The sequence below is a fragment of the Neolamprologus brichardi genome, chromosome 23 (genome assembly GCF_056152115.1).
Source record: "Neolamprologus brichardi isolate AB-2024 chromosome 23, ASM5615211v1, whole genome shotgun sequence".
Lineage (NCBI taxonomy): Eukaryota > Metazoa > Chordata > Actinopteri > Cichliformes > Cichlidae > Neolamprologus > Neolamprologus brichardi.
Window position 1 is genome coordinate 22,977,501 of NC_142125.1, and position 24,528 is coordinate 23,002,028.

At 42.0% G+C, this 24,528-nt stretch overlaps 1 protein-coding gene and 4 non-coding genes across 6 annotated transcripts in view; all 5 read left to right on the forward strand.

Moving 5' to 3' along the window:
• atp7b (ATPase copper transporting beta) overlaps positions 1-24,528 on the forward strand; it is a 47,052-nt gene that overhangs the window by 16,013 nt on the left and 6,511 nt on the right. Inside the window, exons 1-11 of one of the 2 annotated variants that reach the window (XM_006792935.3) lie at positions 2,937-2,981; positions 9,365-10,136; positions 12,890-13,111; positions 13,188-13,351; positions 13,422-13,583; positions 13,673-13,746; positions 14,475-14,658; positions 14,795-15,028; positions 16,791-16,882; positions 16,965-17,092; positions 17,765-17,919. In XM_006792935.3, coding sequence (XP_006792998.3) covers positions 2,973-2,981; positions 9,365-10,136; positions 12,890-13,111; positions 13,188-13,351; positions 13,422-13,583; positions 13,673-13,746; positions 14,475-14,658; positions 14,795-15,028; positions 16,791-16,882; positions 16,965-17,092; positions 17,765-17,919 — 2,196 coding nt within the window. In that variant the 5' untranslated portion in view covers positions 2,937-2,972. Of the gene's footprint in view, positions 1-2,936; positions 2,982-9,364; positions 10,137-12,889; positions 13,112-13,187; positions 13,352-13,421; positions 13,584-13,672; positions 13,747-14,474; positions 14,659-14,794; positions 15,029-16,790; positions 16,883-16,964; positions 17,093-17,764; positions 17,920-24,528 lie in introns of those variants that run through there. The other variant, XM_035908628.2, reaches the window with a different exon arrangement.
• trnar-ccu (transfer RNA arginine (anticodon CCU)) lies at positions 411-483 on the forward strand. The gene has a single exon. It is a non-coding gene; the product is annotated as a tRNA-Arg (tRNA).
• On the forward strand, positions 490-561 carry trnam-cau (transfer RNA methionine (anticodon CAU)). The gene has a single exon. It is a non-coding gene; the product is annotated as a tRNA-Met (tRNA).
• On the forward strand, positions 1,251-1,323 carry trnar-ccu (transfer RNA arginine (anticodon CCU)). Its single transcript has one exon. It is a non-coding gene; the product is annotated as a tRNA-Arg (tRNA).
• Positions 1,330-1,401, forward strand: trnam-cau (transfer RNA methionine (anticodon CAU)). Its single transcript has one exon. It is a non-coding gene; the product is annotated as a tRNA-Met (tRNA).

The window sequence follows — 24,528 nt, forward strand, 5'->3', positions numbered from 1 at the left end:
GTTATCAGGCCTTTGCCAAACTTGATGCCATGCTGAAGAGCTAATTCAAGCATTTGATCCAGCTGTGTTTGAGCACGTCACACATGCTCCTGCTACTCCCCCTGTTTTAGTGGAACTAGATTCAGTGATTCAAATCGTTGGTACTCTCTGGTCTTCATGTGGTTTCACAAGTCTCAGCAGACAACATAAACGCCCCTAAATAAAGTGGAGCAATAAGCACAGTGTGTTGGCTTACCAGCGTTCTGGACACTGAGTTGCCCAGAGTGTGTACAGAGTGTAATTTATTTTCTCAGCGTTTCTCAAATGTTCTTAAATACAGCTTCATCTTTGAACAAAAACCAGCTTGAAACCATGGCTCTCACTTGAACCCCCGAAACAACCTCCAAAGAAAGGAAGTCAAGCGATCATCCGCCCCGGTGGCCTAATGGATAAGGCACTGGCCTCCTAAGCCAGGGATTGTGGGTTCGAGTCCCATCTGGGGTGCTGTCCAGCAGAGTGGCGCAGCGGAAGCGTGCTGGGCCCATAACCCAGAGGTCGATGGATCGAAACCATCCTCTGCTATGTGTTTTGGATGGCCCGATTCTCTGAACTATGTCCAAAAGCAGATGACAGTCAGGTCCTGTTCCCCAAAAACGCAGACAAGTAACCCTGTAGTACAGGCACCGAGTGAGTGAGTGAGTCATGTACGATAACTGTCCCCTAATCACCAAAGGCGAATCCTTATCTGTACATAGCCTTGCACAGGGACTCCAACTCCAGTCCTGGAGAGCTAGTGTTTTTTTTTTTTTTAGATTTTAGATGCATCCTTGTTCTGACACACCTGAATCAAATGAATGGCTTGTTATCAGGCCTTTGCCAAACTTGATGCCATGCTGAAGAGCTAATTCAAGCATTTGATCCAGCTGTGTTTGAGCACGTCACACATGCTCCTGCTACTCCCCCTGTTTTAGTGGAACTAGATTCAGTGATTCAAATCGTTGGTACTCTCTGGTCTTCATGTGGTTTCACAAGTCTCAGCAGAACACATAAACGCCCCTAAATAAAGTGGAGCAATAAGCACAGCGTGTTGGCTTACCAGCGTTCTGGACACTGAGTTGCCCAGAGTGTGTACAGAGTGTAATTTATTTTCTCAGCGTTTCTCAAATGTTCTTAAATGCAGCTTCATCTTTGAACAAAAACCAGCTTGAAACCATGGCTCTCACTCGAACCCCCGAAACAACCTCCAAAGAAAGGAAGTCAAGCGATCATCCGCCCCGGTGGCCTAATGGATAAGGCACTGGCCTCCTAAGCCAGGGATTGTGGGTTCGAGTCCCATCTGGGGTGCTGTCCAGCAGAGTGGCGCAGCGGAAGCGTGCTGGGCCCATAACCCAGAGGTCGATGGATCGAAACCATCCTCTGCTATGTGTTTTGGATGGCCCGATTCTCTGAACTATGTCCAAAAGCAGATGACAGTCAGGTCCTGTTCCCCAAAAACGCAGACAAGTAACCCTGTAGTACATGCACCGAGTGAGTGAGTAAGTCATGTACGATAACCTGATCACCAAAGGCGAATCCTTATCTGTACATATCCTTGCACAGGGACTCCAACTCCAGTCCTGGAGAGCTGGTGTTTTTTTTTTAGCTTTTAGATGCATCCTTGTTCTGACACACCTGAATCAAATGAATGGCTTGTTATCAGGCCTTTGCCAAACTTGATGCCATGCTGAAGAGCTAATTCAAGCATTTGATCCAGCTGTGTTTGAGCACGTCACACATGCTCCTGCTACTCCCCCTGTTTTAGTGGAACTAGATTCAGTGATTCAAATCGTTGGTACTCTCTGGTCTTCATGTGGTTTCACAAGTCTCAGCAGAACACATAAACGTCCCTAAATAAAGTGGAGCAATAAGCACAGCGTGTTGGCTTACCAGCGTTCTGGACACTGAGTTGCCCAGAGTGTGTACAGAGTGTAATTTATTTTCTCAGCGTTTCTCAAATGTTCTTAAATGCAGCTTCATCTTTGAACAAAAACCAGCTTGAAACCATGGCTCTCACTCGAACCCCCGAAACAACATCCAGAGAAATGAATGGATATTTTCTGCATTCTTCTCCTGTTCATAACTGACCAGCTGAACAACACTGAGCATGTTGGCTGTTCAGAGTTCCGCACACTTAGTCGGGCAGAGATACATAAGTTGGTGTAAGTTTTCTTTTTCCCCCCCACTGCAGCTTCCCTTAACGATGTGAGAAAGTAAAACAGGTTACTGAACGTGAATGTCCAGAATAACAAACCACTTATTTTTTCAGTCCTGGACTATGCTAAATGGCTGTAATATAAATCTAAAAGTGCAAGTATTTGGAATAATGGTTTTGCAGGTTTTCATTCATTGTTTCCCTTTAGATTCAATATTAAAAGGTAATGTCGTTCATCAAGCTTGTTAAAGCGTTATGTTATACATTTGTACAAAAAATTCAAGTGTTAATTGGAAAATTAAAGAAGTAAATAAAATAACAGAACTGTAGATACCTAAACATACCTTTATCCTGTCAGCTAGATACTTATCATGCTTAATGGCAACAGTGTAGCCTTTTTCATTTCTCAAATGGTAATGGTGTTATATGTTTGATGGACATGAGCTTTATGAATTTCAAACTAAAGTATTAATTAAATTAATAAAAATAAATAAATAAGAAACCAATGCTCCTCTTGCATTCTTGTTAATAACTGCAATATATTAATCACTTTCTACTAAAGTGGCCCTTTTGCTTACTGCACTAACAAACATTTCTAGTCCCCGTACCTTAATGCTAAACCTAAAACCAATCAATGACATGAGCCTGATGTTAACAGGTAGATTACCTCAGTTGATGGATCTGATTGGTGCAACAACTACCGAGTCAATAGTGCCTGTTTAAAAAAAAATCTGGTACAAGACCATGACACCTGAAAGAACATATTTACATAACTTGCAGTTACGGTGTGAAGCAGGTGCTCATGATGCAGGTAGGCAGCAGATCGTGCATTTTGGGATCTTAGTTTATTTAAGCTTATTCACTTAAATAAGGGTAAAAAGCTTGCCTTTTTTTTATTTTTGATTAAAGATTTTTTTAAAATTGTCATTTGACAAATAACACAGTTTAACAGGTATTTGGAGGTTCTTATTTCTGCTTGAATGTGCTTACATCTGATTATTGTTTATTAACTTCTCATTTAAATATCACAGAATCAAGGTTAACATGGGATTAACATTTTCCAATCCTCAGTGTCAACGTTCAAATAGTCTTCCGTATGATGCAGTTAGTATGTAGGTCTATTTACAAAGAGTAGTTATGTAGCATGTGAAAAGGATGACAACATGTCAGTTTAGTCGGTTAAATACTGCATATTTACCAGGCAGTGAGCTTTGCATTGAGCTTAAGTAGACTGTGATACAAATGCACTTGTATATTTTTTGCAGCATGTATACAGTAATGGACTGGTATGAGAACACTGGAAATGTAAAAGATGGTGTGAAGTTTGTAAAATTTCTCCTGTGTGATTTATTTCAGTGCTGCTGCACTTTGATCATGAGTCAACATTGCAGTGTTTGCTTTTGCTTTAACACAAAATAGAAGTTGAACTCAATGCACAGATTCCCACTGATTATTCTCTAAATCAGAGAAATCTGTTGTGTTGTGCGTGAAGCACATGTAATAGAAATTGTTGTGCATTGTGTTTGTGATGAAATGGATAAAATGATGTTAATGCAAGTGCAACTCTGCTTAATTTACTTTTTATAAGGGTTGACTTTTCCCCTCAGTTCAATGAGATGTCTTTAAGCAGAATCATGCTGTGAGGCTTAGGTGAAGGGCCAATCATGTGGTCTCCTAACATGACAGCCTTATAGTGGATTTAAAGTGTCCAGTAGTGTTTGAGCCATCTATCTAGCATCTCATTTTTCAATCCATAAATGTCTTAGATTGCACTTGAGAGGTACCAAAAACTTGTATTTTAAAGCAGTTTTCTGTTTAAAGAAGAAGCCAATTCACCCAGTATGGGATTAAACATTGACTCACATATTTGCTTTTGCAAAGTTGTTGACTCTTTTCTGACATGGCCACAGTCTGAATGCACAACGTGACTAACAATAGGACTACAAATTAATTCTGTGGTTGTTGGTTTTCACTACAATGTTAAGATTGTAGTTAAAAAAAATACAAAATACACCAGGTCAGGGTCCAAGGCTTTTAGTCAAACTCATATAAATAAAACTTTGCTTTTGGGGTCTTACCCTGTAAATGATTTCTGTTAGCTTACTGGGGTCAGACAGGGGCTTTTCATAGGATTAAACAGTGGCTGGCTTTAGGAACTGTAAAGCTAAAGTAAAAATTCATGTTGTTTCTCAGCTGAGGACTTAAAAGGCTAGCAGAAACAGGGTTGTCATACTTACAAGTGTATTTGAGGTCTTTGTTCTTGAGCCACTAATACAGTCACAACAGCAACATGAATATGCAGCATGAAGCACGAAGGAATTCAACATAAATGTGGCATGTCAACAAACCAAATACAAAATGCAGCTTAATATAATGTGGTTAATACTTATTAAATACTTGATGAGTTCACTTTATCTGAGAAAATCTATATCCTGAGAAAGAACAACAAGACAAGTTCCAACAAGAATCTCATGACAGTTGGAAAACAGTTGGTATTTCCGCACATTCTGCAATGTATAAGCTGTGTACTGAACAATGCCCAGCAATGTGGCTTAATGTGTGGCCTCAGTGACCTAATGGACAAAGTAAGCCAGGGATTGTGAGTTTGTGGTTATTTGCAGTAGCATTAAAAGTAGAAGTGGTCCATGGATAGTTGTAAGTACTCAGACTCTTGGGAAGCTTATTGTTGGGTTAGAACCAAAAACAATATAGTGGTTACGGAATTGTAAGGGAAGGTAAACCATGATGTCATAATTACAGATGTATATGTACTGTATTGTCAAATTTGACATTTATAGTCTTTGTCTTGTCACTTCACTTGATTAAGATTGGTGTGAAGTTACATGTCATTTCACCCATGTAAGAATGGCACAGGTTCTAAGCTAATCCCCTCCGAACAGACAGCACTCTTCCAAAATAAAAATAAAAATTAACCACAGTAGAAGTAACACTATAAACACATAGTGAGTGAACAAGATACAGTCAGTGCATCATGGGAAACACCTAGCAATCAGGCCTATCACAGTGTAACTAACAGATGAATCAGGGTTACCTGATCCAACCCTAATCACAAGCTATAAAAGGAGAGTTTTAATCCTACCCTGAAACGTAGAGCCTGGTTCTGCTGGAGGTTTCTTCCTGTTAAAGGGGGTGTTTTTCCTTCCTGATGTCACCAAAATGCTTCCTCAAAGGGTTTTTTGTGCATTTTGTGCATTTTGTCCAAAGTTTGTCCATTCTACACTCCAGATGGGTTAATTGCGTTAAAAATGTAATTGCGTTAATCATGATGACAGAAATAAAGTTCAATGGGAAGATTATTTTCCATTGGTTCTCAGATAATTAAAATTAATTTTAAATATGGTTTGATGTCTGGCAGATATTTTAAGCAGTCGTGCTGATTTTTAGTGCCAAAAACAAATACTAAACATTAACTAACTGATATGTGCAAAGCCCTTTTTAGAGGCTTTTAAACGTGTGGTGACGCTTATATGTAGAGCTTTGTGTCATCTGAATAATTTAGGTCAGAGTTGCTGTGATGTTCCAGTCCTGATGCTCCATCCATCCATCCATCCATCTTCATCCGCTTTATCCGGGGCCGGGTCGCGGGGGCAGCAGCCTAAGCAAAGAGGCCCAGACCTCCCTCTCCCCAGCCACCTCCTCCAGCTCATCCGGGGGAACACCAAGGCGTTCCCAGGCCAGCCGAGAGATATAATCTCTCCAGCGTGTCCTGGGTCTGCCCCGGGGCCTCCTCCCGGTGGGACATGCCTGGAACACCTCACCCAGGAGGCGCCCAGGGGGCATCCTTACCAGATGCCCAAACCACCTCAGCTGGCTCCTTTCGATGTGGAGAAGCAGCGGCTCTACTCTGAGCCCCTCCCGGATGGCCGCACTTCTCACCCTATCTCTAAGGGAGATGCCAGCCACCCTTCGGAGGAAGCTCATTTCCGCCGCTTGTATCCGCGATCTCGTCCTTTCGGTCACTACCCACAGCTCGTGGCCATAGGTGAGGGTAGGGACGTAGATCGACCGGTAAATTGAGAGCTTCGCTTTTACACTCAGCTCCCTCTTCACCACGACGGACCGGTGCAGCGTCTGCATTACTGCAGCTGCAGCCCCAATCCGTCTGTCGATCTCCGGCTCCCTTCTCCCATCACTCGCGAACAAGACCCCGAGATACTTGAACTCCTCCACTTGGGGCAGGACCTCATCCCTGACCCGGAGTGGGCACTCCACCCTTTTCCGGCTGAGAACCATGGCCTCAGATTTGGAGGTGCTGATCCTCATTCCCGCTGCTTCACACTCGGCTGCGAACCGCTCCAGTGCGAGCTGGAGGCCCTCACCCGATGAGGCCAACAGAACCACATCATCCGCAAAAATCAGAGATGAGATCCTGAGGCCACCAAAGCGAAAGCCCTCCGCCACTTGGCTGCGCCTAGAAATCCTGTCCATAAAAATTATGAACAGAACCGGTGACAAAGGGCAGCCCTGGCGGAGCCCATCACCCACCGGGAACGAGTCCGACTTATTGCCGGCAATGCGAACCAAGCTCTTGCAACGGTTGTATAGGGATCGAATGGCCCGTAGCAATGGGCCAGACACCCCATACTCCCGCAACACCTCCCACAGGACACCCCGAGGGACACGGTCGAATGCCTTCTCCAAGTCCACAAAACACATGTAGACTGGTTGGGCAAACTCCCATGCACCCTCAAGTATCCTCGAGAGGATGAAGAGCTGGTCCAGTGTTCCGCGACCAGGACGAAAACCGCATTGTTCCTCCTGCATCAGAGGTTCGACTAGCGGACGAACTCTCCTTTCCAGCACCCTGGCATAGACTTTCCCGGGGAGGCTGAGGAGTGTGATCCCCCTGTAGTTGGAACACACCCTCCGGTCCCCCTTCTTAAAGATGGGGACCACCACCCCGGTCTGCCAATCCACGGGTACTGCCCCTGATCTCCACGCAACATTGCAGAGGCGTGTCAGCCAGGACAGCCCTACAACGTCCAGAGCCTTCAGGAACTCGGGGCGGACCTCATCAACACCAGGGGCTCTGCCACCAAGGAGTTGTTTAACTGCCTCAGTGACCTCGCCCCCAGAAATTGGCGGGTCATTCCCCTCATCCCCAGACTCTGCTTCCTCCTTGGAAGACGCGTCAGTGTGATTAAGGAGGTCCTCGAAGTATTCCTTCCACTGCCTGACAATTTTCTCAGTCGACGTCAGCAGCGCTCCGCCAGCACTATACACAGTGCAGGTAGAGCACCGCTTTCCCCTCCTGAGACGCCTGACGGTTTGCCAGAACCTCTTCGAGGCAGTGCGAAAGTCTTTTTCCATGGCCTCTCCGAACTCCTCCCACACCCGAGTTTTTGCTTCAGCCACTGCCCGAGCCGCATTCCGCTTGGCCTGTCGATACCTGTCGGCTGCCTCCGGAGTCCCACAGGCTAACCAAGCCCGATAGGACTCCTTCTTCAGCCTGGTGGCTCCCTTCACCTCTGGTGTCCACCATTTGGTTCGGGGATTACCACCACGGCAGGCACCAACCACCTTGCGGCCGCAGCTCAATGCAGCAGCTTCGGCAATGGAGGCGCTGAACATGGTCCATTCGGACTCAGTGTCCCCCGCCTCCCTCGGAATGCTGTTGAAGCTCTGCCGGAGGTGTGCGTTGAAGATCTCGCGGACTGGGGCCTCTGCTAGTCGTTCCCAGCACACCCTCACTACGCGTTTAGGTGCACCAGGTCTGTCCAGCGTCCTCCCCCGCCACCTGATCCAACTCACCACCAGGTGGTGATCAGTTGACAGCTCAGCCCCTCTCTTTACCCGAGTGTCCAGAACATATGGTCGCAGGTCTGGTGATACGATTACAAAATCGATCATCGACCTACGGCCTAGAGCGTCCTGGTGCCACGTGCACTTATGGACACTCTTATGTTCGAACAAGGTGTTCGTTATGGCCAAACTGTGATTAGCACAGAAGTCCAATAACAAAGCACCGCTCGGGTTCAGATCAGGGAGGCCGTTCCTCCCAATCACGCCCCTCCAGGTCTCGCTGTCGTTACCCACGTGAGCATTGAAGTCTCCCAACAGGACAACAGAGTCTCCAGGTGGAGCACCTTCCAGCACCCCCCCCAGGGACTCTAAGAAGGCTGGGTACTCCGAACTGCCACTCGGCGCATAAGCGCAGATGACAGTCAGGACCCGTTCCCCGACCCTAAGGCGCAGGGAACAAACCCTCTCGTCCACTGGGAAAAACCCCAACGTACCGGCAGCAAGCCGAGGGGATATTAGAATACCCACCCCAGCCCGCCGCCTCTCACCAGGGGCAACTCCAGACTGAGACAGAGTCCAGCCCCTCTCCAGGAGACTGGTTCCAGAGCCCAAGCCGTGCGTAGAGGTGAGCCCGACTATATCTAGCCGGTACCTCTCAACCTCACGCACTAACTCAGGCTCCTTCCCCACCAGAGAGGTGACATTCCATGTCCCTATTGCCAGTCTTGGCAGCCGGGGGTCAGTCCGCCAGGGCCTCCGCTCCTGGCCGCCACCCGGCACACAATGCACCCGACCCCTATGGCGCCTCCTGCGGGTGGTGGGCCTGCGGGAGGATGGGCCCATGTCTCCTCTTCGGGCTGTGCCCGGCCGGGCCCCATGGACTAAGGCCCGGCCACCAGACGCTCGCCCTCGGGCACCCTCCCCGGGCCTGGCTCCAGGGCGGGGCCCCAGTAACCCTATCCCGGGCAGGGTAAACTGTTCCCTCTGTGTTTTTTTCATAGGGGTCTTCTGAATCGCTCTTTGTCTGGTCCCTCACCCAGGACCAATTTGCCATGGGAGACCCTACCAGGGGGCAAAAGCCCCCAGACAACATAGCCCCTGGGATCCCTGGGACACACAAACCCCTCCACCACGATAAGGTTGCGATTCACGGAGGAGTTTAGGTCAGAGTTGCTGTGATGTTCCAGTCCTGATGCTCACAGACGTCAAATAGCAGAAGCCTGATAAAATTACCTTATACTACAGTTTCTGGATCTTATCCTTCTGTCTTACTACAGATCTTAATAATAGCATTCTGTAAAGATGGCCTTTCTTCTTAAAATATGACCTAAGATATTGTAATTTCAAGATAAATTGTAATAATTATTGTCCCTACATTTCCAAAAATAAAAAAAAATGCTGAATTGATATACTCTTCTGTTGTCTTTCCAGGAGAGTGACCATGACATTGAGAAACAAGGCTTTGAAAACCTGGCCTACGAGTATGGGAGCCAGACTGAGCTCTGCCCTCCACCTAAAGCTGCCTCAAGAGCAGCTTTTAAACTTCAGCGGATCACCTCTGAGCATGAGGTCCACATCATCCAAACCAGAATCTGCAGCCTGAATGGAATACTTGCTGTCACATGGTCTGTACCCAACAGTTTGGCCAAGGTGGACTATGATGCTTCAGTTATTCCAACCAAAGACATCGCCCTGGAACTACAGACCTTGGGATACAGCGTGGAGTCTGTGGTGCAGATCAGGGTGGATGGTATGCACTGCCAGTCCTGTGTGCAGTCCATTCAGGGACAGATCGGGGAGCTGCAGGGGGTTTCACATATTCAGGTGTCTCTTCAGGACAAAGCAGCGCTGATTGTTTTTCAGCCTCTTTTAGTCACACATGAAGAGCTGAGAGACAAAATTGAGGACATGGGCTTTGATACTGCTTTGTTATCTGAGGACCCATCAGTAGAAGATTTAAGTTTCTGGCAGAAAAAGGAGGTGGATGCCTCCACCCAGACTGTAACCATTTTGATTGGAGGGATGACTTGCAGCTCTTGTGTGCAGACAATAGAAGGGAGGATCTTTCAGATGACTGGAGTGCGGTTCATAGCGGTGTCCCTGGAGGCGGAAAAGGGAACAATAACCTTTGATCCCTATTTGACAGAGCCAGAGCAGCTCAGGGCAGCTATTGAGGACATGGGCTTTGACGCCTCACTTAAAGGTAGGTAACAAAAATAAATGTTTGCTTAATGCAGCTTTTAAAAAAATATTATTTTAGGATTATTTCAGTTTTCTTTTTCAGTGTGTCAAATGTTAATAAATAGTGAGGGTGACAACTGACTGAACATCCAGGGAACAGTTAGCATTTGTTTTTACCATCCTGTTTTTCTTTAACATCTTACTTGAGCTCCACAGCACTTGGTCCAGATCACAACCTAAAGATCCCAGAACTTCTCCAACATGAAGGGACACAAACACTCAGGAGCTAGATACCTTACCCATTAGTTCACATGGTAGCAGGTGTTAGCTTGACTCCAGCTGATCAGGCTTGGACAAGAAGTTGTGCATTTTAATTTATTTTGGGTAGAATTTGGCACAGATTGGTACATTTTTTCCTATCCCTATCTTTCCATTTCTGAGTTTGTACATCGTTTCCCCAAATCCTCTCGTCTGGTCTCAGTGCCTCTCACCAGAGATGCAAGAACAGTAGCACAGCTGGATCATCTGACCAATTTTTAATTTGTTATGGCCCACTGCTGTATTGGCTGATCTCAGGTGTCATTCAAGCATAAGAGTGCTTCAATTTATGGTTTTAAGGCAGGGAAATAAATGAGGAAGGAGGGTGTGGCATGAAAATGAGAACAGACCACCGGTGGTGCGGACAGCACCATCTGTCCCTAGTATACAGTCAGGATAGGGGATTGTATGAGGTGTGTTCCCGCTCCTGAAATTCAGATAAATTATTTCCAGGACACCATCATTGCAGCTATTCTAATCTAGGGGGAAAAAGCTCCTCTGCACACTTCAATACTGACCCTTCTGAGTCCAAGTTTGACAGCTTGCCATGTGGTGACACAAGAGGCACTTTAGCTATGTGTCTGCTGATCCAGTAGCATCTGAACACTACATTAATTAATTTTCTTGGATCTGCTTTGAACCTTCAGTCCGGTGGAGGGGGTTTTATATTAGTTTTAGAAGAATGTATATCGTAGCTGCACTTTAATGTTTTCTACAGTTGTCATTTGTGTTGTGAGACAGAAACAAGAGGTAAAAAGTAAAAAAGTAAAGTCTACATTTTATGCAATCTAATACTACTACTACTACTAATAATAATAATACTAATTAAAGGCATACACAGACCAATGGGATGTGTATGCGAATATGAAAAACAACTCTCATGCCTCAGTGGCACCTCATCTCTTCATCTGCTATTTCTGTCAGGCAAGGAGTGAGTTGGGAACTCAAGTACCTTTGAACTAGTTTTTACACCCGAGGTAGAAAAGCACCCATTGTTTGATGTCCTTGGAGGGGTTTGCTTTCATTTAGGAAATGTCTGCCACTAACCGTAAAATCGTGTACATGCTATCTAAAGGGTTTCTTAGAAGAGGTATGTTGTTTAGAGTAAACCAGAAACTCAACGGTTACTCTGGGAACCAGACAACTGTACTCCTCATTGAAACTCTGAGAGCCCTTATCCTTACCAGGGCTTTAATTGCAGAAACAGCCTGCCAAGATGAGGGATTAACGCAGGCAGATTATGAACAGATTCTTTAATTTCTCTTTATCTTGCTCAGCTCTCAGTGTCAGGTTTTATTGGCCTCTTATTGGGATAGAAGTTATATATCATGTGGTTGTATATCATATGCCAGTGAGCTGTAAAAAAAAGTCTGTCCAAATTTCTCAAACTAAGCAAATGCTTGGTTATTTTCTCTTCTGCATTATCTGTTTAGTTAGCAGAAGGTGTGGAAGAAGATTGTGGACTTAAAGTAAAAAAATAAATAAAATCCAGCTTGCTTTAGAAATGCCATTCATGCTCGTTTCCAATTCTGTGCTTTGAAGCTATATGAGAGTTAAACAATCAGAAATCATTCCTGTTTACTTTGTGCACCTTATATTTCCAGTACAACAGGGAATCATGCCACCTGCAGATGTTCTCTGACAACCGCGTTGTTAGTTCCTACCATGTTATCCAATCCATTAATCCATTTGTTTCACTGTGAAGGCATACAATGTTTTAAAGAGTTCAAGCAAACAAGTAACTTATGTTCCTATTGCTTTAAAGTTTGGAGATGACCCATGGAAAATAAGGCTTTTTCCTAATTTGTGTGAACCTGACTGTTGACCTTGAAGCATTGCATACTAAAGTTTTATATCTTTACCCTTGTCTTCTATAAGCTGTGAAAGTTTGACATTTTAAGATATATTCATGCATGTGTGATTTTACAAAACTGTGATGCCTCTCCAGGCCTTTTCACAGGATATATTACTTGATATTATTCCTTGAAGTGTTTTTTCCAAGGTCAACTTTGACCTTAAACAATAAATGTCAATGTTAAATACTTACCCAACCTAGGTACTCATGTCCCCCAGGGCCTAGTATATTGCTGTGAAATCTGAAAATGATGCATGAAAAATTGTGGGTGATATAAAGATTTTACTAACTTTCACATTCGGTATGACCTCGACTTTGACCGATTTTCTTGAAAATTAAATCACCTCGAGCTGTTATTGGTATCTCTTGGTTATTGGTATCTACCATCACACAAAATTCGAAAACTCTGGTTGCCACACTGCTAACAAACAGACAAAAAAAATAAATGAAAGAGATTATATTCTCCCTCCCTTCATGGAGAGAATAGGATGAGTTTTTAAAATTTCTAGTTGGACTATGGTGATTGAAGATTCTAAGTTGAGCCTCATAAATCTGTAGAGCTACAAACTTATATGGCGACTCCATATTTTTTGTCCTTTCAGAACCTATAAAGAGTGTTCAGAGTCATGAAAAGTCCCAGCCTGTAAGCTTTGAACTTTCTGACATGTCGACTAACAGGCCTGTAGTCAGCAATGGGACGGGTTCACAGGCACCATCTGCAAGTTCGCCTGAGATAAAAGCACAGAAATGCTTCATCTGCGTTACGGGGATGACCTGTGCCTCCTGTGTGTCCAACATCGAGAGGAACCTGCTCAAACACAGAGGTGAGCGACTTCCAGGGATGAGGCATTTGAACTGAAATGAAGATTGTTAATAAAGTGTACTGTGTTTGTTAACCAGGAGTCCTATCAGTGTTGGTGTCGCTAATGGCCGGTAAGGCGGAGGTGAAGTATGATTCACATGTCCTGGATGCTACTGCAGTGACTGAGCTCATCAAAGACTTGGGCTTTGGTGCCCAGGTTATTGAGGATAATGCAGTAGCACATGGAAAGCTGGACCTCACTGTAAGTCTACGGGACATCATATAATGCAGAATTTTGTGCAAATTCCACATCACATGTAGTTCACATGCAGATAACAGGCATGACGTACGCATCATGTGTCCACAACATCGAGTCCAAGCTCAACTTAACCAGAGGGATCCTCATGGCTTCGGTCGCACTGGCAACCAACAAAGCTCAGGTTGAGTTTGACCCAGAGGTGCTCGGACCTCGGGATATTATCAAGATCATCCAGGTGTTTATCACAGGACTTTTAAAAGCCATCTTAAACCTACAATTTTTTACACATGCAATTTCACACCTTGGAGTTTCTCCTCATTTCAGGGTCTTGGATTTGAGGCCAGGCTGGAGCAGGCGGGCTTCAAAAACAACCTCGATCACAAAGAAGAAATTCGACAGCAAGTATCTGGTTTACAATTCTTATTTTTAAATGGATGCTAACTTTTTAACAATTAACAATTTTCTAACAATTAAACCCTGAGAGTATGCCGTTGACAGGTGGAGAGTTATAACCAGCACATGGTGGTTTTGATCCATATATTGAAACCGCAGGTCATGCTTAAACCCACAATCCCTCACTACACTTTCTTTCACTACTGGAAAAGGCTTTTTAGATTTAGGTCAGAGTTAACATTTCTATTAATTAGTACTTATACCAACTTTCACTTTTCCTTAAATGTCATACAGATGGACTGTTTCTGCTCTTAGCTATATATGAGAGGTGCAAGACCAGAGGTGGTAAAACTAGATTTTCTTAGTGTACAGGCTGCAATCAGCTGACTTGCTGCATCAGCTGAACGCAGCAAGTCAGTGATCTAAATTTAGTGAATTTAGATCACTGAATTCAACAAGATGTCAGCAGATTTTTCACAGCTATCATGACTGATTATCCATTCCCTACACTGTCCCTAAACTGTCTTTATACTAGACTGTATACAGTTGTCAGGCAATTTGAAATTACCGGCCCTTCTCCGTTTGGCCACCAGGGGAACATGTGCAGCTAAAAAAGGCGTCAGATTATTAGTTTACCGCTAAATTTTTCCATAAAAATGACTAGCAGTACAAGAAATCAGTGCAAAGGATGAATGTTTTTTTCATAACAGACATGTCTGCCTGGTTTTTGTAGGTGGAAGAACTCATTTCTGTTGAGCCTGGTCTTTGGCTTGCCTGTGATGGGTCTCATGATCTACATGATGGTGATGGACAACCTGCACCAAGAACACGGGGGCTCCATGCCCACCGAGCAGAATGTACTTCCGGGCCTCTCCATCCTTAACCTGCTTTTCTTTGTGCTCTGCACACCTGTCCAGGTGAGGAAGCACAATCTGAGCTAAACCTTTAATCACACATGAGTGCATTTTCTTTGCTAAGGATGGTAAAAGTGTATGACTCACAATGGAGCAAAATCCTTCCCGTCACTGGATCTTTGTGTCTTCCTTGATGCAGATCTTTGGAGGTCGATACTTTTACATTCAGGCCTACCGCTCGCTAAAACATCGCACTGCCAACATGGATGTGCTAATTGTGTTAGCCACCTCCATTGCCTACATCTATTCCTGCGTGGTCCTCATCGTGGCCATGGCGGAGCAGGCCAGCCAGAGCCCTGTGACCTTTTTCGACACTCCACCCATGCTCTTTGTGTTCATCGCTTTGGGACGATGGCTGGAACACATCGCAAAGGTAAAATAAAAAGAAAAACAGGTTTATGAGGCCTAATTCTTGGAAACTATAAACTGTCAAGTCACTGCTGATTCTTGGAATCAGCTCACTACAGTTGCTTATATATGACATAATTCAAACTTGCACTGTTTGCATTAGGCAGCATGTTTGTTTTTTCTCCAGGCTTTTATTGTCATATTTAATGACTCTTCAGAGGGCTGATGTTTTTATTGTGCTAGACAATGATTAACTGAACATTGGCTGATGCTGCATCACAATCACAGGACTGCATTCAATTTGATGATGAAGTTGCTTGCATTTTATATCTGCAGTGCATGTTTTTATTATCTCGTGCAGTACTCAAATAATAGCTGTAACAGAGTTATTACTATTACTATTTACTATTACTTCGCTGGCTTCTGATGATGGCTAGCCACCATGACCTCACCCACTGGTTACTTTTCTTTTAAGTTCGCCAGTATTTTACTTGTAAATTTTCTATTCTTTCCTGTGAATTTTTCATTTTTTCTTTGAAATTTGCAATTTCTAGTAAATTTGCAATGTTTTTGTTATAAATCTTTTTTTCTTGCTATTTTGATGCTTTGTTCAAAAGAAGTTTTGAAAATTTTGCCAAATGTATCATTCTCCTAATTAGTTTTTCTTTGCAATGTTAATATTTTTTTTCTAGTAATTTTGACAGATTTTTGTTGCAACCATTGTATTACGCGAGTTTCAGACATCTAAAAGTCCCAGCATAGAATTGTGCCAGGATCTCCAACACTGTGTTCTCATAAAGTTTATCCAAGTTTGACAATTGTCCTTTAAATGTTAACAGTTTATTTCTTATACAATTTTGTCCTTATAAACTTGACAGTTTTTTTCACAAATTTGCTATTTTTATGGGAAATTTGCTGATTGTTAACTTTAACTTTCACTCTTGCCAGTGTTTTACTTTTAAATGTATTTATTTATTTATTTTTGTAAAGCTTTGGCAAATTCTACAGGTGTTTTACTAATAGATTTTCTTTTTTTTCTTGAAAGTTGGCCAGTGAAAATTGACAATTGTTTCGATTGTTTTTTTCCCTCAGATTTTAAAAGGCTCCCCCCCTATAAATTTGACACCTTAATAATAAAGTTTGATATTTATTTATTCATTAATTTAAATTTTGTTCTTACAAATGTGACAGATCATAAATTGACGAATAAATCTTCATGTTTTTCTGCTAAATTTCCCATTTTTCCCCACATTTTTGCCAGCTTTTCTCTTGTGCTGTTTTTTCCTCATGAACTTACATCTATATATGTGAAATTATTACTAACTGATTCATCATAAGCTTCTGTACTCTGGCTTGGACAAAAACACAAAGAAACTAAAACATTCTTATATGAGCCGTCTCAGAAATGAAATGCTGTAGATTAATTTCCTGTCTTTGTGGTGGGACACTAGCAGCAGGTGTTTTAACACCAGTGAGAGAAGGCCCATTCTTTATACGCATATTTACCAGCAGGAGAGCATGAACTTTCTTCTGTCGCCATCTCAGCGGCACACTTGTGAAAATCTGGGAACACAGATTTTTCTTGCAAAATTACTTTATGCAGATATAACCTAGATACATACAAATTCTCACATTTCTGCGGTAACTATACAACCATGTGACTGTAGCAATTCAAAACGCTCATACTTAGTAGACAGGAGAGTGTATGAGGTCATACCATTAGTGCAGTACATCTTTGTTTTAAGACTGTAACAATACATTCTCCTGTGCTGTTTCTACTGTCTTAGAGTAAAACCTCAGAGGCTTTGGCCAAATTAATGTCACTTCAAGCCACCGACGCCACTGTGGTCACTTTGGGATCTGACAAATCCATCATCAGGTGAGACACGTAAGATAAATAAATAAAACCATCACCTCTGTGGTACATGACGTGTGTTTGTAAAAACATTTTTATGCCTCAGTGAGGAGCAGGTGCTGGTGGAGCTCGTTCAGAGGGGCGATATTGTGAAGGTTGTCCCTGGAGGGAAGTTCCCAGTCGATGGGAAAGTGATTGAAGGGAGCTCCATGGCAGATGAGTCCTTGATTACAGGTAGGAGCGAGTGAATGATGCGAATCCTTGGCTGTGAATGTGGATTTCAGGCATCTTAAGCCAAATTTAGAATTAATTTCTGTGAGTTTTCCGTCTCTGTGTGGCAGAACAAGTGGCATGCATTGCAGATCTTTAGTCCCAGAGGTTACATTTGTGTAATTAAGTTATAAAGTCTTATAAATGTAATCAGAGATGTCTGGTTTGTGTAGGTAAAATTCTTTTTGCATGCAGGTTTGAAAAAACATTAATTTCAATAAAAAGAATCACCTGGCATTTTTTAGATCCAACCTATTGAAAATCAAAGAATCAGATTTTATACCGATTTATTAGGAACCAGAACTAGAAAAAAAAGAACTAAGAATACTGGCATAAAAAGATAAAGGGAAATTAATCAGAAATATCAAAATTTCATGAGTCTGAGGCCACAACTTTGGACTGCTGTAACAAGCAAGAGTGCTCGAGAGAACCAGTTCTTAATTACAGCTGGTGGGTGATTGGTGGGTGAAGAAGAAGGGGTGAAAGCCAGTGATCCAACAGAGAGTGGTTGAGCAGTTGAGCCTCTGAAAGGACCTCTGGAGCAGAAACAAACCACAGTTACACAAAAGGCAGAAGATGACTGAGACACCATCATTCGGTCACTTGTTGCAATTTTTCTACCTCTCTTTTTGTCAGGTGAGCCAATGCCTGTTAGTAAGAAGGTGGGCAGTTTGGTGATTGCCGGCTCCATTAACGCTCACGGTGCCCTTCTGGTGGAGGCCACTCACGTCGGTACTGAAACAACACTGTCACAAATAGTCAAACTGGTCGAAGAGGCACAGACCTCTAAGGTAAGCTATAAAAATCACAATTTTAAACTATAAGGTTACTCACATGTGTTTAATAATAATAATAATGATAATAAACTTTATTTGTAAAGCACACTTAAAACCAAGCATATACCAAGGTGCTTAACAAGTAACATAGAGAATAAAAGGAAGATAATAGAAATAGAAATAGGACCAAAGCAAGTACTAGGTATGCAAGCAGATAACTGTCACTGATACATAGGAGAAGCAGCAGATACAGAACAAACAAGGAATTGAATGAGCATAAAAGTGCATAGTGTACAATCATAAGTGAAATGTTAACTAGAAGGAAAGGCAAGATTGAATAAGTGGGTCTTTAGTCGTGATTTAAACAGTGCAATAGAATCAGAGGCGTGGATAGCGAGAGGGAGGTTATTACACAGTACCGGGGCAGCCAGAGCAAACGGACGGTCACCCCGAGACTTCAGCCGAGATCTAGGTTGCGTCAGAAGTAGTTGAGTAGCAGATCTAAGTGTTCTAGCAGGAGTATGTGGCCTGAGAAGTTCACTAAGATAACTAATTCATTAATAGTTTTGAACGTAAGGAGTAATATTTTAAATTGAATACGGTACTTTATGGGCAGCCAGTGCAAGCCAGCTAGAACAGGAGTAATAGAGCAGAATTTCCTGGTACCAGTCAGGAGGCGGGCCGCCACATTTTGGACTGTTTTTATATGATCGGATGACACAAATGGAATATTTGCAGCAGTCCCTTAATAGCTTACAGACTTTCTTGAGGAATAGTTCTCCAGCTTTCTGAAGCTCTTTAAACTGTTTCTTTGGACTCGTTTTCAGTCTAGTCATTGTAACTGAGCATTTTTAAAGGAAATTTTTTAATTTATTATTTTTGTTTGTTAAGCCACTTAACACTGTACTATGAATCATTCAAGCATAAACAGGCTCCCAACTCAAGAGATGAACCAAGAAACCAGGGTCACGTTTCAGTTCGTATGGTTGTCTAACAGTGATAAATTTACTGTAATATGATTGGCTGTCATGTGGACAGTGTGGCAAATGCATAAAGTTCCATAAAGAACCTGCTCTTGGAGGGCTGGAAGTCCTGCATGGTTGAAAAGTTCTAGTTGCTGAGTTTTTACAGTGTAGTTATGATGAAGGCAGTGCTTACTGCTACCGAGGTGTGCAGACACTGTAGACACTCAAAAGAGACTGTTCACAAAAAGAGACTGTTAACACTAAACTATGTTGTATTTTGCCCCTGGTTCTGCGTGAATAAGTAAGGATAAAAATTTTGGATTCCTTTGTCATTTAGACTTTTCCACAATTAGACATTTTGCTTTGTCTTCAAGTTACCCAATTAGCTCAGCTGATTAGACTGTGTTGCTAATAACGTCAAGGTCATGGGTTCAACCCCCATACTGGGCACTTGCTGCCTTTAAAGGTCACTCACTGTTCTTAATGTACCGTAATTCCCGGACTACAGAGCGCACCTGTTTAAAAGCCGCGTGCTCTAATTTTAGAAAGAAAATCAATTTTGTACTTGTACGGGCCACACCGGATTTTAAGCCGTATGCGTTTCACTTGTAATATGAGATATTTACACCGAAATATTACATGTGAGGATTTTTAACGTTTAATTTAATCCGTAAGGTAACATAAACATGGTAACATAAACGTTATGGTAACATACAAAAATACATACTGCAAATGCTTTTTTTCCTCCACCAGCGCCTGTAACACGGCTACCTTTAAGTATACGTACGTATCAGTAACACAGAAATTACGTTGCTTATGGTTTTTTTACAGAACAGTGCACAAACAACATTACAACGTCTCTTAACAACCGGTAAAAATATATACTGTATATATACTACTTATCAATTTTATTGGTCTACTGTTACCAGGCAAAATGTTTTTGGCCGCATGAAAAAAAATATCAGTGATTCCTGAGATTAGGGACAAAACAGGTTTTAATTTTCTAAAATATATTTTTTGATTTTTCAAAAACATATTTACATATAATTGTTACACAAAGTTTTGGCTGTCTCATCATGTTTTGGTACAATCTCCCAGGTGTAACATTTTTTAATAATTTATGTTTTTGCTGGAGAAGTGCAAGGTTTTTGTCAACACCGTCAGACACAAAGAAATGCAAAAATATATATTTTAAATTAAGTTGTTTCAGCTATTTTTACTATTAGCAGCTTCTCTGTTCTATTGTTTATGCACATATGTTTTCAAAGTAATTATACTACATTTAAAAGTAAGATTGTTTCGGCTTTTTATTATTAGAGTTACAGTCATACATATTTTCAGAAGATTGTTTCTTATACAGATTAAATACAATCATATTAAGCAGCATGCAAATTACACATTTATTGAGAAAATTACGTATTTTTATTGGAAGATCATGAGGGAGGAAACTATATGGCTCTCCAAAAGAGAAAAATAAACAAAAACTCCATATTATGGAGTTGACAAGGTGCTGACGGTGGTGACACAAATCTGACAGTGGTGACACACTAGTAGAAAACAAGATATTATTTCTTTCAAAATGACAATTAAACCTTAACAACCTTTGTAATATCACAAGACACATCATAACAATTCTGTTTTTGCACATGTTAAGTTCTACATCTTAATAGTTCACCAGCAAGTAGCTGCCTACTTCTCCTTGATTCCTAAAGTTCTCTGTGGTTGTGTGTTTAGACCCTGCTGGACTTTCTCTCCTTTTGTCTCTCTGTGCTTGTTTCCAAAACCTTCTCTTCTGACTTTTTTCTCTTCCTTTCAGATCACTGGTGTTCTTTATTTTTTCCCCCTTTCACTCTATTTCTCCATCTTTCCCTTTCCTTTATGAGAAACTCTTTCTTCAACTCAGGCTGGCTGTTAATGTTTTCTCTCTTTCTTTTTTGATACTCCCTGTTCCTTCTTTTTCGTTCCTCTACTGACAGGTTCCCCTTTGCTATTCTAGCCTGAAATGTGCCATTTTGTAATTACTATAATTTTTCTGAACCTTATGCATTTTCACAGATCAGGGTTTTAATAGTTTTGAAATTTTCATTAGTTTTTATTTTTATTTAGTTTTGACTTCATATTTTCAATTTTATATCAGTTTTAATTAGTTTTTACCAATTGTTTGCTAGTTTAGTTTAGTTTTTATTTTTTGAAAATCCTTAGTTTCAGTTTAGTTTTGATTAGTTTCAGTTATAGTTTTAGTTGTGTTTGCAATAATTAAGTGTAACAAAATCCCAGTTTCATCATATCAGTCATTCTCTTCTGCTCATCCTTGGGTATGTTGCTATTCCAGCTACCATACTGCACCCTGGACAGGTCGCCTGTCTGTCGCAGGGCTAACACGCAGAGACAGACAACTCACATTTCCACCTATGGGTTCTTTAAATAAATAAATAAAGGCAGATGAACAACCATTGATACCAGGCAACTATAAAATGTATATCTTGGCCCCAATGAGACTATTAACTCTTGCAGCACCGGGTGTTCGTAATTTTGGTTCAAGTGAATTGATAAACTTTTTGAAGGTAATTGACTCACACAGTTGTGTAGATATCCCCGTCCTGTTGTCTCGGGATGCATCACGCTGCCTTGCCTGGGGTTAGCTTCTGTTTTCTGGGGATGAGGGTTGAGTGTGCTCCCTTACCTTCTCAAGGTAAGCTAGGTTAGCCTTCTTGTGTGAGCTTTTCAAGTGCACTTTAAGGTTTGTGGGATTTTTTTCCCTTTAGAAATGTCCCTCATAATTTGTCTGTTTCCACTACAAGACACTTGCTTTATCCAAAACACAGTCATATTCAAAGTAATCCCAAATTGGCGCTTTCTTCCGACTTTTCCTGACATGATTCTGCGCGTGGATGGAGCAGCAACACAGACGACTCGACTCGACTAACGTACTTGCCACCTGCTGGCATAATGAGACACAGCAAGAAAAAAATCTGGAAACTAAACTCCATTTTCACCCTTGGCTATTGTATGACCAGTGTTGGGAAGGTTGCTTTTAAAATGTATTCCATTACAGAATACAGAATACATGCCCCAAAATGTATTCAGTAACGTATTCCGTTACGTTACTCAATGAGAGTAACGTATTCTAAATACTTTGGATTACTTAATATATTATCATGCTGTTTACAACTACATGAATGTACTATTGCTGTGATTTATTACTGTTACTGAAGGTCCGCGGCTCTGAACCGTAGTAAAGGGACCTCTGACTAATACAGTGGGTTCTGTGTCGGGCTCGTAGCCGAAAACTAGCTTTACTTTGTTGTCTGGGTCAACTTTGCTAGCGAGAGACAGAGAGAGGCGTTGAAAGGCTGCTCCAACGGAACTTACTGTTTTTGGAGGAAAACACAAACACGGTGTACAGTCGAGTCTTAATAGCTTACTTACAACTGGGCTCGTCAGGCACTCTTCTTGGCTGCAGTGGTTATTATTATATTTACATGCTTCCAGCTCCCGTTTTTGCTTGATGACAGCTCGTACTTTTCCTTTTTCTCCCTCCCTCGCTCACAGACACATAACGTGTATGGCAGTCCATTCTCCCTGCAGCACGGACTACACTGCCTATGATGCTACATTCTTTAGAGCTATACCTGTAGCATTCTGCCTATTAGCTTAGCACAACAACAAAAAGGCCTCTCTCACCCAGGAAACACGCAGAGAGAGAGCGTCACCCTGTAACCATGGCAACCGTAACGCTGCCGCCTGGAACAACAGAACGTAGCTGTCAAACAAAACCCAAACAGTCCTGACCCGCCACAATATGAAACAGGGAAGTACCGCCGTGTAATCCATTTATTTCAACAAAGTAACTGTATTCTAAATACCACCTTTTTAAACGGTAACTGTAACAGAATACAGTTACTCATATTTTGTATTTTAAATACATAACGGCGGTACTTATATTCCGTTACTCCCCAACACTGTGTATGACACGCACACATCAATGAAAACTAAACACATTTTTGCTATAAATTCAGTTAATTTTAGTTAGTTTTGTGAACACTCATTCCACTTTTAGTTAGTTTTCCTTTTTTTGTTTTTATTTTTATTTCCGTTAACGAAAATGTTTTTTCACTTCTAGTTTTCGTTATTTCATTAGTTTTCGTTAACAATAATAACCTTGTCACAGATTAAGGATAAATATTCACAACACAATTATGCATTAAGCAATAGAAATGCTATCCAGCCATTAAGTTTGATGTCATTAGCCATTTCCAGGTCCAAACTCCGCTGCAGATCCCAAAGTCAAAGGAACTCTGCGGCATCACTGAGAGTTACAAACTGTCTAAATTCTTTCATCTTTAATAAAATGATCAGTGTGTGGCTCTACCAGGTGTAACATCCAGGCATCCATGAAAACAGAGTATATGAAATTTAACAGAGTTAGAAGTTAGATTGCTTGTTTCCACCTGAACATAATACACCAGCTTTGCTACCACTTCCAACATAAATGGAGACAGAAAACTAAACAGCAGTGACTATTGTCAGCAGTGTTGGGAAGGTTACTTTTAAAATGTATTCCATTACAGAATACAGAATACATGCCCCAAAATGTATTCTGTAACGTATTCTGTTACGTTACTCAATGAGAGTAAAGTATTCTGAATACTTTGGATTACTTAATATATTATCATGCTGTTTACAACTACATGAATGTACTATTGCTGTGATTTATTACTGTTACTGAAGGTCCGCGGCTCCGAACCGTAGTAAAGGGACCTCTGGCTAATACGGTGGGTTCTGTGTCGGGCTCATAGCCGAAAACTAGCTTTACTTTGTTGTCTGGGTCATCTTTGCTAGCGAGAGACACAGAGAGGCGTTGAAAGGCTGCTCCAACGGATCTTATTGTTTCGGAGGAAAACACGAACACGGTGTACAGTCGAGTCTTAATAGCTTACTTACAACTGGGCTCGTCAGGCACTCTTCTTGGCTGCAGTGGTTATTATTATATTTACATGCTTCCAGCTCCCGTTTTTGCTCGATGGCAGCTCCTACTTTTCCTTTTTCTCCCTCCCTCGCTCACAGACACATAACGGGTATGGCAGTCCATTCTCCCTGCAGCACCCGACTACACTGCCCATGATGCTACATTCTTTAGAGCTATACCGGTAGCATTCTTCCTATTAGCTTAGCACAACAACAATAAAAAGGCCTCTCTCACCCAGGAAACACGCAGAGAGAGAGAGTCACCCTGTAACTATGGCAACCGTAACGCTGCCGCCTGGAACAACAGAACGTAGCTGTCAAACAAAACCCAAACAGTCCTGACCCGACAATATGAAACAGGAAAGTACCGCCGTGTAATCCATTTATTTCAACAAAGTAACTGTATTCTAAATACCACCTTTTTAAACGGTAACTGTAACGGAATACAGTTACTCATATTTTGTATTTTAAATACGTAACGGCGGTACATGTATTCCGTTACTCCCCAACACTGATTGTCAGGTTACTGAAGTTGGGCTAGCTGGTATATAGTGATGTGCTATGTGATCGCTAGCGACACAGCTGTGTTAGCATACCATAAACACAGTGAAGCTGGAGGATGAATGCTAACTTTTTTCCACTTGATAAAAGTTAACGTGAGGGTTCCCGATGGTTAGGCTGACAGTGATCA